The 16530-nt window shown below is 52.0% G+C and overlaps 1 protein-coding gene across 2 annotated transcripts in view; it reads left to right on the top strand.

Moving 5' to 3' along the window:
* Positions 1–16530, top strand: part of SMG6 (SMG6 nonsense mediated mRNA decay factor) — a 117459-nt gene that overhangs the window by 60073 nt on the left and 40856 nt on the right. For both annotated transcript variants that reach the window (XM_054166242.1, XM_054166244.1), the window contains exon 13: positions 5454–5655. In XM_054166242.1, the coding sequence (XP_054022217.1) occupies positions 5454–5655 (202 nt within the window). The remainder of the gene's footprint in view (positions 1–5453; positions 5656–16530) is intronic.

Raw genomic sequence — 16530 nt, forward strand, 5'->3', positions numbered from 1 at the left:
ATCCAGCTCTGAGCCACACCTGCACCATCACCAGGGCTTAGGGGACACACTGGGGCATGTTTGCAGGCCAAAAGGCCATAGAGAGGTGACAGGCTGCATAGATTCCTCTCTTGGGACTGCTGTACCTGAGAGGTGGAGGAGTCCTTCATCTCTGCCTGTTTGGGAGAGGGGCTTGGTGAGCTTTCTGTGGCTCTTTTTTTGGATGCTTCCAGGACAGGAGCTAAACCTCACTGGGGACATCTCTGCTTCAGATCCACAGTGCCCTGTGGCTTGGAGATTGTGTGTCTGGGCCAGTGTTCCCAGGTCTTCAGCAGCACCAGCAGTCACTGCTGCATCTTAAAATTAATTTCATTCTGCATGTTTCATGAATGTTACATTGAGCTCTAAGCAGTTGGTCAATTAAAGCAGTGACGTTGCCTTGCAACAGGGCTGGAGCAGTGTCTTTCATGGCAGCTGTCTGTCCCTGGGAGTAATTTGCAGAGTCTGGGGGAGTAAAAGAAGGGAGTCCTGGGGAGAGGAGACCTGGATGGATCTCCTAAGGCAGAGATATTAACAGCAGAGGAGGTGAAAGGCAGACCTCCAGGAAGGCTGCTGTCATTCAAGTGATGCCATCTTCTTTTAGGCCATATGGCTGAAGAGCTCAGATGGGTAAGAGGGCTGAGCACAGGAGAGCAAAGCTTCTTCTTGCTCTACTTTGTTACTGCAATGAATTTGTTGCTAAACAAAGCACAAGAATCAATGGGGAAGCCACTGGCTAGGCAGACAAACTGCCACCGGGCTGACCCTGGTGAATCTCTGCTCCTTCCATGCTTGAGCAAAGGGCCTCTCTCAGTTTGTGGAGACTGTCTGCAAGCATTTAAAAATGGTTAATTTAAACCAAGTATTAAATTAAATCCAAAAGCTCTGAGCACATTCTGGAGCTTACCTTCCCAGAGAGATCTGCCAGATCGCTCTCATCACATCGCTCTTGTGGAGAAGTGTCACTGAGATGGCAGCTCCCACTGGGAGAGATGGACAGAGTCTTGGATGGGGGTGCCAAGATCTTGCTGGAGTTTGCTGAAGACTAAATGGAAAATCCCTTTTGCAGATCTCAGTCTTAGTTAGTAATTCTGGCCACCAAAGCTTCCCTATCGAGACATCAAAGTGAGGATTCAGAGTTGTCTCAGTAGTGTAAACCTGGCTGAGAATGAAGGTAAAGTCAAGTGAAGCAGAAGCCAGAAGGCTCTGTGGAAAAGAGGGCTGTGGTGAAGCAGAGACTGTACCTCTCCCAGGGAGGAAAGCATCCTTCTAACTCTGAAGGCAGGTTTCTCAGGAGAGGGATGGATTTATGGATGCCCAGTTGGCCAAAGGTACTGAATGCAGGGTGAGTGGAATCACTGGTGACTGGGGGCAAAGGGACCACGACCACCTCATCCCCACTCTGGGCAGCTGTGTCTGAGTCCAGGGCAAGGTTGGTGAACACATTTTGGGAAGAGCTCCCACCACCAACCCCTTTTGTTCCTTGCTGAGGAGCTGCTGAGTTTGGCAGCTGGGAGAGAGGAAACCCAGGAAGGGGATGCAGAGGGTGTAGTGCAGCACGGCAGGAGCTGGGGTGGGCACAGGGAGCTGGTGGGTACCCATTGCCTAGCCCCAGGAGCACTCAAGCCTGAGGTGTTTGGCATCTGCAGGACCGCTCAGCTCTCGGCGGCCAGGGAACACAATGCAGGGCTTCTTCTGTGCCGCGCTTTCCGGGTTTGTTCTGCAGCTGTGGAGTTTGACTGTTAGTGTTTAAACAAGCTGGTATTACACAGGAAATGGCCACCTCCACAGGCCCCCGCAGGCTTGTAACATGGGGTCATTGTGCTTGATATTAATCACCAGGCAGCCCGCGCCCCCGGTGAAGATGGTGGCCCACGCCAGAGCGCGGTGGCCGGCGGGGAGTTGGTGAGCGCCAGGCTTGCCCTGGCACCTTCTGCTTTCCTCACGCTCCAGCGTGGTGCTTTTTGCCTTGTGGTTACAAGTGCCCACCGTGGGCATCCATCCATCCATCCATCCATCCATGTATGTTTGCCAGGAGCCATCCCTGTCCCCAGCCGGCTGCGTGCGGGCGCGGCGCTGTCCCGGCCGGGCTGCGTCCTGTCGGCCTGCAGCTGGGCTGCGCTCACACTGACAGCTACATTAAACCTGGAATCCTGAGGCAATAAAAAAGAAATTAACTCGTATTTTTTTTTCCTGTCCTAGTGGAATAAGCAAATGTAAATGTGTCTGTGGGGAAGTGAATGAACCCCCGTTCTGAGGAAAGACCTCGAGCTCACCCCCTGCTTGCTTCCTTGCTTAAAAGCTCTGGGAGCCTCATCCCTGTACCTGGGAGCTGTGAGCCTGGGCTCAGTGTCAGTAACTCAGGGCCTCCCTCCGCAGAGGGATGCTGAAGCCGTGGCACTGTGCATATGCAGTGTGTCCAGGCACCTGGGCCTGCCATGGCTTTCCAGAGAGGCTCTAGCACTGCGGTGCTGTTGGGTGATATAAGCCAGAAACACCTGGATGTGACCGTGGTGTGGTCCTGGGAAGAAGCAGTGAGAAGAGAGCCTGAAAGGGCTCCCAGGTGTTTTGCAGCCTTCTAGGGCTAGTGCCCATCCCAGCAGGAGATCCATGAGGCCATATGGTTTTGGCATGAGCTGTTAGCACTTGCTGGCTTTGCTGGTTAGTAGCAGCTGGTAAATGATCTTGGTGGTGCCAGTGCTTGGAGATGTGCTGCAGAGGAGCAGCACCCAAAGGGAAGTCAGAAAATTGTCAGACACTCTCTGCAGTGCTCTCCCTGTGCTGCAGGAGAAAACCACAGCAGAAACACCAAGACCACCTTCTTTGTTGGTTTTTTGAAGGCTCTGCAGGCTTCTGCATGTGAGAGGGTGTTTGCCCAGCTGCCAGGCACTGCTGCAGAGCTGCTTAGGGTTGCTTTGCAGCAACCCTGCTATCGAGGCAGCCACCAGTCCGTGATCTGGCTGAAGGAAGTCCAAGGTAGTAACGTGACATGTCCAGTACAAATGACAGATTTAGGCAAGGCACAGTGAAGCTGTAGGGAGCTGGGGATGAGGGGGGTAAAGTGACAGGGATTGCTCTCACGCTCAGGGGCTAGTGTAGGGTTGCTTGGCCTGGCAGTGCTGCTGGAGGGGCTGAGGACCGGCAGCCGTGGAGGGAGAGGAGAGGGGACTGCTTTGATGGTGGCTCTGAGGGTGTTAGCAGTGTCAGCTTGGTGACTGCTCACATGGTGTTTTTCCCTCCCATGGAGAGAGATGGTTCATTGTACTTAATCTGTGCTGCTCCTTCACCCCACTACCACCCCTGTCCTGCTGTGGATCTCAGTCCTGCCCAGCATACTACTGCTGCCTCCCTCCCACCCTCACCGGTCATCTCCACCCCCTGCCTGCAGCTCTGCTTCTTGGGGAATACAGAGGAGGTCTCTGCAATCTGTTTCTTTCCCTTCTCCTCCACTCCAGCCCCGTGCACCTGGCTGTCTCAGCCCCTCGGGAGCATCCTTTGCATCGGTGCCTGTCCCCATTAGCCCCATGCGCTCATTCCCCAGCAGTTGCAGGCACTTTCTCGCCGTTTCCTCTCCCCTGCTGATGTCTGCAGCTTCTGCACCTCCTTCATCCAAGCTGAGTCCTCATCGCAGCCCGCGCTGGCGGGGCCCCACCAGTGCTATGTGACCGGACTCAGGCAGCCGAGCCCAGTTGCCAGCAGGGCACTGGGGGAGGGCTGAGCCTCCCAAGCCTGTGCATCTCCCATGGGCAGAGCTCGCCTTGGAGGTGGCCCAGAGCAGCCCTATCACATCCGGTGCTTGTCTCTGCAGCCTGGGCCGGAGGATAAACTATCAGGGCTGTGGGGCAGTGGATCATTCCTCTTATTATTTTCTTCTTTTGCAGATAGGGGTCGTGGAAAGTTCAGTTCCTTTTAACCCTCGCAGCTCTGTTTATTTTCCAGCTGGTAGCACAAACGCAGCGTTTCCCATTACATCACAAAGGGCCTCGGACAGATCCCTCCGAAAAACGTGTTGCAACTGTTTATTTTTTTCCATATTTAAACATTTCTGACAGCCAGACCTGGCTGAGCCAAGCGAACAGAGCTTTGTGAATGAACCCAGCTCCTGGTGTGGGTACCCAGAGGGTTTTGAAGGACCTCTTCTCCTCTGCAGCGTGCAGGCTGGGGCTGGCTTAGGGACGTGGGCGACTCTGCGGTGCATGTGTGCTGATTATGTGCCGGGCTTTGATTAATGGCTCCTCATTCTGCCTGGCTCCCAGGACGCTCTTGAAAACAAGATGTTTCATTTCAGTGTGCTTTCCTGGTACATTGATTCCCGTAAATAACCGAGTGCAGACTCTGTCCACCTGGAGCAGTTCAAAGAGCAGGGGGCCTCCCTCCAGCCCTGGGCTGCTTTGGGCTGCGCTGGTCACTGCTGCACCCCTGGTGATGTTGGTTTGCCTGCCTACGCTTTTCGGTGCCTCAAGAGGTGGGGTGGAGGAGCAGCCCTCCTTACTGCCACCAGAGGAAGATCAGCCCAAGTTTCTCCTGTTCCTTGCTTTTGTCCCAGTTAAAGCACTAGTGAAGTGCTTGTAGAAACAGGAGGTAGAAATGCAGTATGAGGCCGCCTAGTCAGCTGCAGTGCCTCAGTGCTTGATGCTTTCCTGTGCTGACCCTCTGGGGTGCTGGGCCCTCCTCAGGGTGTGCTCAGCAATGAGGAAGTGACAGGGATGCGCAGAGAGTGGTCCAGGGCTGCTGGTGGCTTCGTGTTCACACCTGGCTCCCCACACATCACTGCCACTCCACAAAGGTGAGACACTGCGGAGGCAGCTCTGCAGGTCAGTCTTGAGTGTTAAAAATGTGGCCAGAAGCAAAACACGGCTTAACCCCCTGTGGATGGGGGTTTAACTGAAGAAAATCTCTCTGCTTTTGAGTGTGGCTGCAGCATGTGGTTGCAGCAGAAGGAAAGAAGGTGCCCTGGGCTGGGCTGGAGCTGCCTGAGCCAGGCTGAAGCCCCCGGGGTGCATCTTTTGCCCTGATAGCAGTGCAGGAGTTCAGACTGTCCTCCCTGCAGGCTTTCACATTGAGTAACAAGCAGTATTTCTCCCATCTGGAACGTGCTGGGTTCCTGCCGGCACTGCCCAGGGAAGCTGCTTCCCGCACATGTGCTGGCTCGGGAGCGGGCAGAGGAGGGCAGAGCAGTGGGAAGGACAAGATCCTGGGAGCCCTCCCGGTGCAGGGGAGCGGTCGGGGTGGCCGGTGTCAGCGCTGGCGGGCGAGGGTTGTGAGCCCTCCTGGCTTCGGTGCCAGCGCAGCTGTGGCCGGAGCCCTCCCAGTGGGGTAGGTTAGTGGTGCCTTGCCTGGCCTCGCCTCACCTCTCTGGTATTCGCTGCAGCATTGCAGGCAACTCCCAATGCATTCCAGCCCCGCATTGCTCACGTCTCTCCTCGTTCTCCCAGGGTCTCAGTAGATGTGTGGGCGACGCTGGCTGACTTCTGTAACATACTGACCACAGTGAATCAGTCGGAGGTGCCCTTGTACAAGGACCCAGATGACGACCTTGCCCTGCTTAGCCTGGAAGAGGATCGACTGCTCTCGGGCTTCATTCCCCTGCTGGTCGCCCCCCAGGAGCCCTGCTACGTGGAGAGGACCTCGGACAAGGTCAGCAGTAGGCCAAACATCCCCCCTCGATTCCTCCAGACTTTTATTCTTGGGAAGTTTTCTGTGCAAACGGAACACGATTAAGTCATTGAGAAGGGTGTTAAGGGAAAATATCGACCTTTCAGCCGCTGACATCCAGCTCTGTGTCATGAAAACCCCTCTCGACTTCCTCTGGTGTGTGTGTGCTCGCTGGCATGTTGTATATACGATCATTTCCTCACTTGTTTAAATAGTGCAGCTTGTGTTGGCAGTGCTCTCAGTGCACTCCAAATGGTTTGCATCATGCTTAAAGCACCCTCCCCCTCCCCCCGGCCACAAAACTCTGCCTTAGGAAGGCAGCCAGGACTTTTTTCCTTCTCTAAAGAGGAGAGTGATAAATAGGTGACTAGAGAGAAGCAGACACCATGTGTTAACGTACAAAAGGCTTTTAGGAATATGAAGCATTCCCCACTGCCCGCTCTCTATTTTCCTTTCTTTGCTCTAGGAGCCCATTCTAGCCTGAACTTTCCTTTGGCTGTTTGTTTTTAGAATAATGAAATCAGTTCCCTTGTTGATGTGGGGTTTTGGGTCTGCTCTCTGCCACCACCTGGCCAGAAGGGACCTGGGGACTGCACTTGGATAACGTGTCTAAACCTAGGGGGGGCCAGGGTGGAAGAGGCACAATGGCATTTGTTTTGCATGCCCGTGGAGGCACGGCAGGATGAGAGTGGCTCTCAACAGTTTCCTGCTTGGAGGCACAATCACAGCCCCAGCACCGCTGCTCAGCCAGGACGCTGCGGCGCTGCCTCCCCGAGCGCTTGGTGCAACCAGAGGAGAAGTGGAGGTGCAGAGGCTGGGTTCTGTGGAGAGCTTGCATGTAGCAGTGGCAGCGTTGCCTTCCCATGTGCCACTTCTTCTTGACTTTTTCCTGAAATGACAGTGAGAAATCCAGGACCTTTGTCACAAAGGCACCCAGGAGGTGCAGATTTCTCTTTCACTTCTCTGTCTGCCTGGCCCGGCCCAGCCCATGCTCACAGCACTGCCTGTGGCAGAGGGGCACAGGGTCCCAGTAAAACTGAGAGCTCTTCCACTTTGGGCAATCACCTTAGTACAGGAAGTCACTGTGGAAAAATGGATCTTCAAGGCTGTCTTTGAAGGGATCGCAATAGCAAACAGTGCAGTTGCCATTGCTGCCCTAAGGGAGCCTGTTTGCCCGGTGTACATTGTGGCCTCACTGAGGTTCTGCTGGGAACAGTCCCAGTGCCCCACTCTCTCCACAGAGACTCTTTACCCAGCAGCCACAAATCAGAGCCTGAAGCAGGCAGGTAAGCTGTCAGAGTAGCTCCCCATAACTTGTGGGAGGAGGTTGGTATTCCCTGAACTCTGTCTCCTCTAACCACACTCTGGTTTATTCGGAGTGCCATCTACCTGCCCTGCCAGGCACTTGCACTCCTGTGTAAAAGAAGAGCAATGTCTGTGTGCTAGAGCTACACCTGAACTTTTGAGCTGAGTTTGCTCACTGTCCTGGCTCCCTTTGCCTCTGGTGCTTTATAAAGAAACTACACCACCACTGGCAGGAGCTGGAGCCCTTTGCAGCTCAGCAAACATCTGGGGTTACCAGGCACAGTGATACCAGCTCAGCTCTGCTGGGACGGCAACACAGACCACAGAGAGGAGGAGGCCTAACTGTCCCTCCCTTTCTTTCTGGGCTGTTTTTTGTTGGTTTTTTTGCCACCTCTGTAGGTCTTGCTTGGTTTGAAAGTAGCTGACCTTGGAACCACAATCCCACCCAGCAGGCTGGGTTGTTTGCTCAGGTTTGTGCAGGTCTGAGCTCCTGTCCTGTGCCAGCTGTGTCATTCCATCTTCTGGTCCTTGCTTTACACACCAAACACATCATACTGAGGTAGGCAAAGGAACTCTCTGGTACCAGCTCTACCCAGGACACACTTGAGCAGAAGCAAAGGGTTCTGCAAGGTCTCTCCTCAATCCAGTACTAACCATTAATGGTCAGACTGGTGAAGCAACAAGCGTGCAGAGAATCAAGAGGATTACAGGGAGAGCAGTGAGATAGAGCAGAGATCTCAAAAGCTTGACTTCCAAGAAGGGACTGGCAGAGCTGGGGCTTTTCAGTCTAGAGGAAATTCGGGGAAAATTCAGTAAGCTGCTGCAGAGAGGAGAACAAACTGTCCTCCAGCTCCGTGCTGAAAAGCACAGGAAGGAATGGGCATAAATTGCAGCAAAATAGAAGAGGATTGGACTTTAGGAAAAGCTTCATGCCTTTGGGTAGTTAAGCACTTGAAAGCAGCTTCCTGAGCCATTCTGCAGAAACTCTTCAGCCTTGGAGATGTTTAAAAGCAGGCTGGGTGGTTCTGTGAGGTGCAGCTTGGGTGAAGGTGAATGCTTTGGAAAAGGAGGCAGTGTGACCTCTTTGGATGCTCCTACCCCATTTTCTGTGATTCAGTAATGATGTAGACAGGGAGTAAAGTGGCACCTGCATCACTACAAATGACTGCCTTGTTCCACGAGCTTTCTACTTCTGCAGGGTTAATGAAGGAAATTATTTGACTCTCCAGAAGCAGGGTGTTGTAGAAGGCAAACCAGACCAACCCAGGAAGGTAAGACTGAGTGCCATGAACCTAAATGCCTTTCACAAATGGCCACGAGCAAGATAGAAAAAGACAGTTCCCTGCAAAGAAGCTCCCAGTCCAACTGAACCAGGAGATCCTTGTGTGCAGTTCCCAGCTCACCATCTTTTATCCCTGAAGGTATTTAAGAGTCGTGTAGGCACAGTGCTTAGGGAGATGGTTTAGTGAAGGACTTGTCAGTGTTAGGTTAATGATTGGACTTGATGATCTTAAAGGTCTTTTCCAATCTAGGCAGTTCTGTGATCTGCTCTCTGCCCTCCCTTTTGGCATGCAGAGCCCAGATGAAGCTGACTTCTCAGCCAATGCATCTCTGGGCTTTTTGCTGAGGAATGGTGCCATGTCCATCGTGGCATGAGGGAATCTGTATCACTGAGCCTCAATCAGGCTCTTCAACAGAGCATTCTGTCTGAATGTGGCCATCCAGCCGTGTTGCAGGCACTTCCTCATTCCTGTGCTCCTTTTTGGTTGCTGATTGAGCTGCAGGCAGGTGAGAAGTGTGCAGTGAGAACTGTGCAAGCCCATACTGATTTTGCATTGCTTTTTTGCAGGAGTTATTTTTCTGCACCCAATTTCTTTCTCTGTGTTCTCAGTCTTGGCCCAATTTTCACAGAATGGCTTAGGTTGGTAGGGACCTTAGAGATCATCTGCTCCAAGCTCCCCACCATGGGCAGGGATGCTTCTCAACTAGACTTGGCTGCACAAGGCCTCATCCAACCTGGCCTTGAACACCTGCAGGGAGGAGGCAACACCAGAAGTTCCTGACAGTTCTTTGCTGTAGAGGCAAAAAAAATGCACTGCTCTTTTTATGGCACCCTGTGAATGTCTTGTTGCCTGGGAGGAGGGTTCTAGTATGCCAGAGTGGCTCTGAGGGAGGGGTTCCAGTATGCGAAAGTGGCTCTGGGAAGCTTGCTTTGGTACCTTTCCTATCATTTGCATGGCTGGGAAGAGGCAGTTGGCTTTTTCCTACATGGATGATATTTCACTTTGCTTGCTGATGCTCCAAATCCTTACCCCATGCTTTTGCACCATTGCTTTTTGACGAATTTGTAACATTTCAGAGGAAACAAATCTGTGGAAAGGCAACAACTGGGGAGTTTTGAGCTTAAAATGGTGTTAGATTATTTGGTCTACCAAGAGGATGGTTGTTTTGTAAGCTATATAAGACAAACACTGCTCTTCCCACTTCTTTTTGTTCTCCACATCCCATTTAGCAGATGAAGTGCAGTACTCAGCCAGAGTTTCTCAGCAAGTTCTTGAGCATTTGGCCTGTCTCTTGTTTTGAGTGAAAATGTTCTGACTCGGTTCGTTGCCACGAAGCTGTGCATTTGGATTCCTGCTGGAGCCAGTGTGACACTTAGAGCTTCCCATCGTCTCTTGCACTGTCATTGAAGCTGTAACCAACAAAAGCTGGCTCCGGGGTGAGCATAACTTGGTGATGTTTTCCTGGGCGTATGTTGGGCAGATATCCATTGCAGCTTGTGTGATGGAACACCATCGAACGTGCCAGTCAACAGCAAACTATGCAGCCTGGTGCCTGAGCTGTCAGACTGTCTGCAGCGTTTGCAGCTGAAGGAGACAGTGCCAGGACCTCACTCGCCCAGCCTTGTACCCGAGGCAGGAGCAGGGAGCGGCAGCGTGGCTGAGTGTAAGGCTCAGGGGGAAGGAGAAGGAAGGCAGCAACTGTGGACTCGTCAGGTGGTTTGTGGCGATGCTGTGAGGGACTTGTGATGGGAAGCGCTTGGGTCACGGTGAGGTTAAATTAGCAAGTCCTGGTGAGGGTGCATCTGAGCTGTGTGTGGGTCTGTTCTTGTGCAGCCCTGGGAGCCTGGCTTTCTCGGCACTCACTGAATCCTCATGTCTCATGAGCATCCTGCTCAGCAGTGACCCCCGTGGAGCTGGTGGCAGGGCCGGAAGAGGGCTCACAGATTGCTCAGCGCCACACAGAGCAGGAAGATCCTTCTGCTCTGCGCAGGCACATGGCATTACTGACTGTCCTCATCCCTGCAACATGTCCATCACCCGAGGCTCTGCCTGCAGTGCACACTCTGTCACGTGCCCCAGCCAGGGAGATATGGAGGAGAAAGTGTTAATGTCCCTTCCCACAATAAACCTCTCTGCATGGGGGGTCCTGAAACCAGAGCCTCTCTCTCCTCCCCCAGCCCTGACACACGTTAATAAAAGGTTTTTAAACGCCAATAAAAAGGCAGCAGCCCCAGCTCACCAGGTCCGGGGCCCAGGGTCCTTGGGAAGGCACTTCACAAATGTGTTTTTTGCATTTTCAGGCTTTTGGCTGGTGAATAAGATTGAGGAGAAATACTCCTTCCCCTGATAACAATACAGTGAGACGCAGGATCAGCAGTGTGTGGATTAAAACCAGACGGTGCATGATTAATACATGTGCTTATAGGGCTAGTCACTCTGGGTCCCTCCTCTCAAACAGAAAACCACTTTTTCTTGTTTTTTTTCCCTTCATGTGCATGCTTATGCGTGGAGTGGCCTGGCTCAGATACTCGCCACTCAGCTAGTCTCAACCCTGTCTCACCTTACCAGGCAAATGAAAGCCCTAAAATGCGCAGCTCCAAGAAATAACCTGCACTGGTTTGCTTCCCCAGACATGCAAACTGGGTACTGCATGGCTCCCCCAGCTCCAGGGTGGGCAGTTAGCTTCCTACACTTGGTGCCCTTCATTTTGTCACAAGTGCTTGCTTCTTGCTATTTTCACTTCTCACCTCTGAGTTCAGAGAGCCTAAAGTCCAAGCTTTGTTCTCCTTAGACAACACAAATCTCTTTCCTCTGTACTGTCCAGCCCAGGTGGGCAGTCCAGATTTGACCCTCTCTCTAGTTGCCCCAATATGCTCTAGATTTACAGAGCTAATAGTCTTTGGGTTAGCTATTTAGGAGCTAATTGTTTAGGCTTGGGCTAAAATTAGTCCTGTCGTGTTATTCTCTTTCTTATGGCATTTCACTCTTCTTTGGACTTGGAGATATCTTTTGGCAATGTGCAGTCATGTGTGATGCCTCTTGGAAAGGGAGCTCCAGGTTTAAAAATCATGGGGGAATAGCTGTTGAAATGACCAGGCTCTGTCATGCCTCTAAACACCAGAGGCTTTGTCCTTTCCGAGACCTAACAACTTCTGGGATGCCAGGGATGAAATCCGTATCAAAGTGGCTGTGCTGCAGTGATTTTGGGAGGACTCCTTGCAAGTCGTCAGGGGAAGGGTAGCAAGAAGGAGAAGCACAGGCCTTACAAGGATTGGCTGAGGGAAATGGGGTTGTTTACCCTGGGAGATCTGGGGAGATCTTCTTGCTCTCTGCAACCCCCTGAGAGGAAGCTGGAGCCAGGTGTCATTTGGTCTCTCCTCCCAAGTAACAAGCAATAGGACAAGAGGGAGTGGCCTCAAGTAGTACCAGGGGTGGGTTTAGATCGGACATTAGGAAAAATGTCTTCTTCAGAGTGTTGTCAAGTCCTGTCCCAGGCTGCCCAGGGAAATGGTGGAGTCCCCATCCCTGGAGGGACTGAAAAGCCAGGAAGATGTGGTACTGAGGGACATGGTTTAGTGGTGACCTGGCAGTGCTGGGTTAATGGTTGGACTTGATGATCTGAAGTGTCTCTTCCAACCAAAATGATTCTATGTTTCTAAGACCAGGATTCTGAGAGCACAAACGTTTTGTAAGCAGAGAGAAAACCCCAGTGAGCAAATGTAACTTTTCTCAGCATCCTTTCCATATTCCCATTCCATAGCCTTGGAGCATCTCCCTCCAGCTGGCAGGCAAACACACTCAGCCCATGAGAGCAAGAGCTTCCAGCTCAGAGTTTGATCCAGAGAGGAAAAGGGAAACTGTGAGCAGGGATCGGAGCCCCAAGTAGGAGAGTCCAAGGAGGAGTCATCTTTGAAAAACTCCTTCCACCCCTGCCTGCCTTGGTTTCCAAACAAGCACTGAAAGATGCCTGCCACAGGCAGCCCTGCTCGGAGCTGGGACTTGGCAGGAGATGGCAGCCCCGCAGCGGCAGTTAGAGATGTTTACATTTTCTGACCAGTATCTGAACTCCATCCCAGCCTCGACCTTCCCTTTCATGTGGTGCCTTTGGATTGTAAAAGGCAATTAGGCTAAATTATGGGCCATGTTGGAAGATGATGTCATTGGGTGATGGAGTAGAGGGTGGATTTTATGCCACCACGAAGGTAGCATGGAGGATATCACCTGCTTTGAACTCCTCATCCTCCTCAGCATTTCCTCGAATCACAAGTGCCAGAGACTGTGTGGGCACCATGGGAGCCTCTCTGTGCCTTTGTCAGGTGTTGTTAGCATAGTGGGAAGCATGAAACTGTATCTGTGTCCCCAGATTTGGGTGGCAGAGGAGGGTACACTGGTGTCCATTGTGCTGTTTTAGCCGTACCTTCCTGGAAGTGGATATGAGTACTGTCCTAGTGGCTGCTACTGCATCTCCTAGAGCTCTGCAGGGTATCTTCCAGAGGGATATTTGGTTCATTTCAGTCTCAATTTTTAATCCCTCTTTAAGCTAAGAGGAGTTTGAGCATATTCTTTAAAACTGCATTTCTCCAGCTGAAGGTGAAGGGAGAGCTCATGGCAAACATGCCCTAGCACTGCATGAGGATAGTAAATAACAGCCCTGGAGAAATCTGCAATGTGGAATAATAGTTCAGGCTCTTAAAAGAGGTGGTGGTGGTGGGGGGGGGCTTAAAAAAAAGAAAGGGGGGGAAAAAAAAAGAAAGAAAAAAAAAAAAGCTGCAATAAATCTATTGAGTGGAATCTGAAGGAAATGATCCCATCTGGAAAACTCCAGCGCTGGTGCTGCTGAAGGCTTAAGGAGCGCTGCGGATCGCAGAGAGCAGAGCCTGCAGTCTGAGGATGACAGGCAGCTTAATTGATGTCCATTGCAACTGGTACTCTGCCAGTTGATGTTGGCCACCGTCCAGCGTGCTGTAATTTTGGGGCCAGGTGTGAAGCATTTCTGTTCCATCTTGTTCCCAAGCACCTACAGAAGCCTCACACATCTCACTCGAGGCTGCAGCCCTGTAGGAAACAGCTGTACAGGTATAGGTGAAAGGAAATGTCACAGCTGGGCTTAGAGTCCTCCCCCATGCCTTGCCTAGGGCTCTGTTGCGGGGGCTGCTCTCCCCCCACCCCCTACCCCGTGCTGGGTTTGGGGAGGCCACTGTCACAGGCACACCTGCCTGTCTGTCAGCAAGGTGCTTTGAACATCAGGGAGCTTCTGGGAAGAATGTACAGGTCAGAAACCTCCTCTTCAAAGAGGAGCCCACGGTGGTGTGTGTCAGTAATGGAAGTGGGGAATCCAGCCTGGGAGAGCCCCGGATGCTGGCAAGCTGTGGCCATCTCCCCTGGGGTCTGTTCTCCCTCGGGGAACCACAGGGAAGTTTCCAAAGGGAACAAGAGCAAGTTTTGTAGAAAGCACAGAGCCTTGATTTTTTGGCAGGCTGAAAACCCACTGGGATCTTTAGCAAGTTGTTGCAGGAGCCAGTTTCAGTTGCTGTTAAAAATGTGGCATTATTTCTATCTAAATTGGTTTTGTTTCAATTTCCACTAATTGAATTTCGGTGTAGGTTGGAAGCCCGCTGATACTACTCTGACCCCACTATATCAGTGTGTCCCAAGTCCCCCCATGCCCATCCTCTTTTGAGAAGTCAAATAGATGATGGCCTGAGAGTGGTGATAGTCTTTGGGTCATGGTTTGGATGCCCTGAGCCATTCTCTTGGTGCTTCTCTCAATCAATGCATTGCTCTGGGAGCTGCTTCACCAGCTTGTAAGGAGGAGGTGACCACTGTGCTCTCCTCCATACCCACCAAATGCTTCCAGCATCCCACAGGCTTTGCTTCCAGTGGCAGAGCTTTGCTTTCAGCTGTATTAACCAGCGTGGGGCTTGCTTGTGAGCAGGAGCCTGAGCAATGTGGAGTTTTTCAGCTGTCGGTGCGAGTTGCTCTTTTCAGAGATCAGGAGGGTAGGAGCTGGTGTCTAATCTGCAGGCTTTATCAGTAAAGGTTTTCTTTGTCCAGGTCACTGAACCTATTGTTAAGCAGCATGAGCCCAAGCAAGCTTCCCCACAGCCTCGCCAGCACTGCCCTCTTGTTTACGCTGACATTTTAAGACCTCTGGTGACCAGATTTTAATCCAGTCCTTATCCTGTGCACTGCAGTCTCTGGGGCATACTAGCTTTCCATGTCCTCTTGTCCCAGCCACACAGAGTGCTCAGGCTGAGGACAACTGCCTGCCTGATGACGCACAGCTGTGGCACCGAGCTGCAGAAACAGTGTTGAAGGCAGCAGGAGTTCAGAGCTGTGCAGCTACCTTGCTCACAGCCAAGCATTAACAGATCCCATAGCCCTGGCCAGGCAGGCACAGTGGCAAGGAGGAGCAGATCTAGCAGTACCTCCGGTCCAGCAGCTCTCTGCAGAGCAGGGGTCCTGCTGCTTTGCCTCTGTTCTGAGGCTGAGAGCTGGTGTGTGAGAACTGCAGTCTCACTTGGAGGTGAGGAGCCACCTGCTAAGGTGCTAAGATCCAGTGCCACATGTTCTCTTAACGCCTGCTGGGGAGTGTGAGAGTGGCTTTGTGCTCTGGATACAGCTTGCAGGGAAGTATGAGGTCTTGCCTTCCAGGCAGCCCCATCTCTTGTGGGAAGAACCAGAAGTTGGTGGAAACAACCTACTCCTGAGATGCCTCTTTCCTGGCATGTGGAGAGAGCAAGCAATCCCCATGTGCAAGGGGGAAGCCGTGGGGAATTTGTTCAACAGCTTGTAATGTTTCCATCCCTTCCTCCTCTGCCTTGCCCCAGCCCTGGATCCATCTCTGCCTCTCCTCCAGGCTCATTTTGGATAGGGCACCTTAGTCACTACCCTGGCTCAAGGTGAATTGGGCAGCCTGGGCATGAGCTGTGCAGGTGCACCAGCACATGTGTGGCTCCTCAGCCAGCCCTGTACAGTTTGGCCCTGGTGTCAGCAAAAGGCTCTTTTAAAGCATTTTAAGGAAGCACAGTGTGGTCATCAGCTGAAGGCAGAGCCTGACAGGGTAACTCAGCCTGGGTTCAGGTGGTGTTAGATCTTTTCATGCAGATCTGACTGTCAGACATCCTCACTTCTGTCCCCATCAGGCCAGGTTTATGTAATGAGATGCAAAACTTTATTGTGTTCAGCCCTCTTGGCCTAAAAGCTGCCTCTAGAAGTTGGGCACAGGCTCTTGGGAAACAGGAAATGTCCTATTCAAGAAACTTGGTGACTGCATGTTCTCAGAGTTGGCATCAGTGGAGTGACCTTGGAGAAGCAAGTCAAACCATGATGTCTCCTGTGCAGCACCTCCTTGATGTATGCTGTGTGCACCCTTTGCTTCCCATGGGGATATTCAGCAGGTAAGGGGCTCATCAGTACCCTAATGGCACAAAACCTGCCACATCTTGGCAGGACATCAGGCCCAGATACTGCACAGCTCTGACTATAAAAGAGGTATTCACCATGACTTCAGTGTAGTGGGAATGACAAAGTGGCGTCCAGACCTCGTGGAATTTGCTGATTAGTCTGTAAGTATATTGAAAGGCCTCATTAAAACACCATTAATGCTGGATCCCCTCCCAATGAGCCATCTCTTATTGCTACCCAGAGAAACTTGGAGGAAATGGAAAGGCTGCTCTGGCTGGCCAAGCCTGTCCCTGACCATGAAGCATGGCCTCTCTTTGGACAATCTTTGTGGTGCTCTGGAGTTAATGTGGTGCTTCTGATTGTGCAGGGGCTCCCTGTGACTCAAGGTTACCTCTGCCTCACACTTTGCCAGCTGTATGTTCCACTACTGCTCAGACTCTGCACTCTGGTACTAAACTCAGTCCATAACCTAAGCCTGTGGCTTAGCTTCAGGGGTGACCCTGGTTTGTCTCTGGCCAAGTGAAATGCTTAAAACATCCCTGCTGAAGATGAGGACGGCTGTGGTATCCACCAGCACAGCTATTGGAAGGACCTCAGGAAACCTGAAAAAAGACCCAATTAATAACTTCTCATTGTTATCCCAAATAAGAAAGATCCAGGTCCTGGGAAGCTTGCCAGAGAAGTGGACGGGGTGGAATGCAGGGAGTGGTCAGCCCAAATAACAGATGGGGATCTACTCTGTCTCTACGGGAGACGGAAGGTGACCTCTGTCATTGAGCTTGGAGTCTGCTCCCCACATTGCTGCTCCCAGCTGCACCTTGAGTTGTTTTTGTGGATGCCAAATCCTTCTGCCAGCGCTGGG

The sequence above is a fragment of the Dryobates pubescens genome, chromosome 13 (genome assembly GCF_014839835.1).
Source record: "Dryobates pubescens isolate bDryPub1 chromosome 13, bDryPub1.pri, whole genome shotgun sequence".
Lineage (NCBI taxonomy): Eukaryota > Metazoa > Chordata > Aves > Piciformes > Picidae > Dryobates > Dryobates pubescens.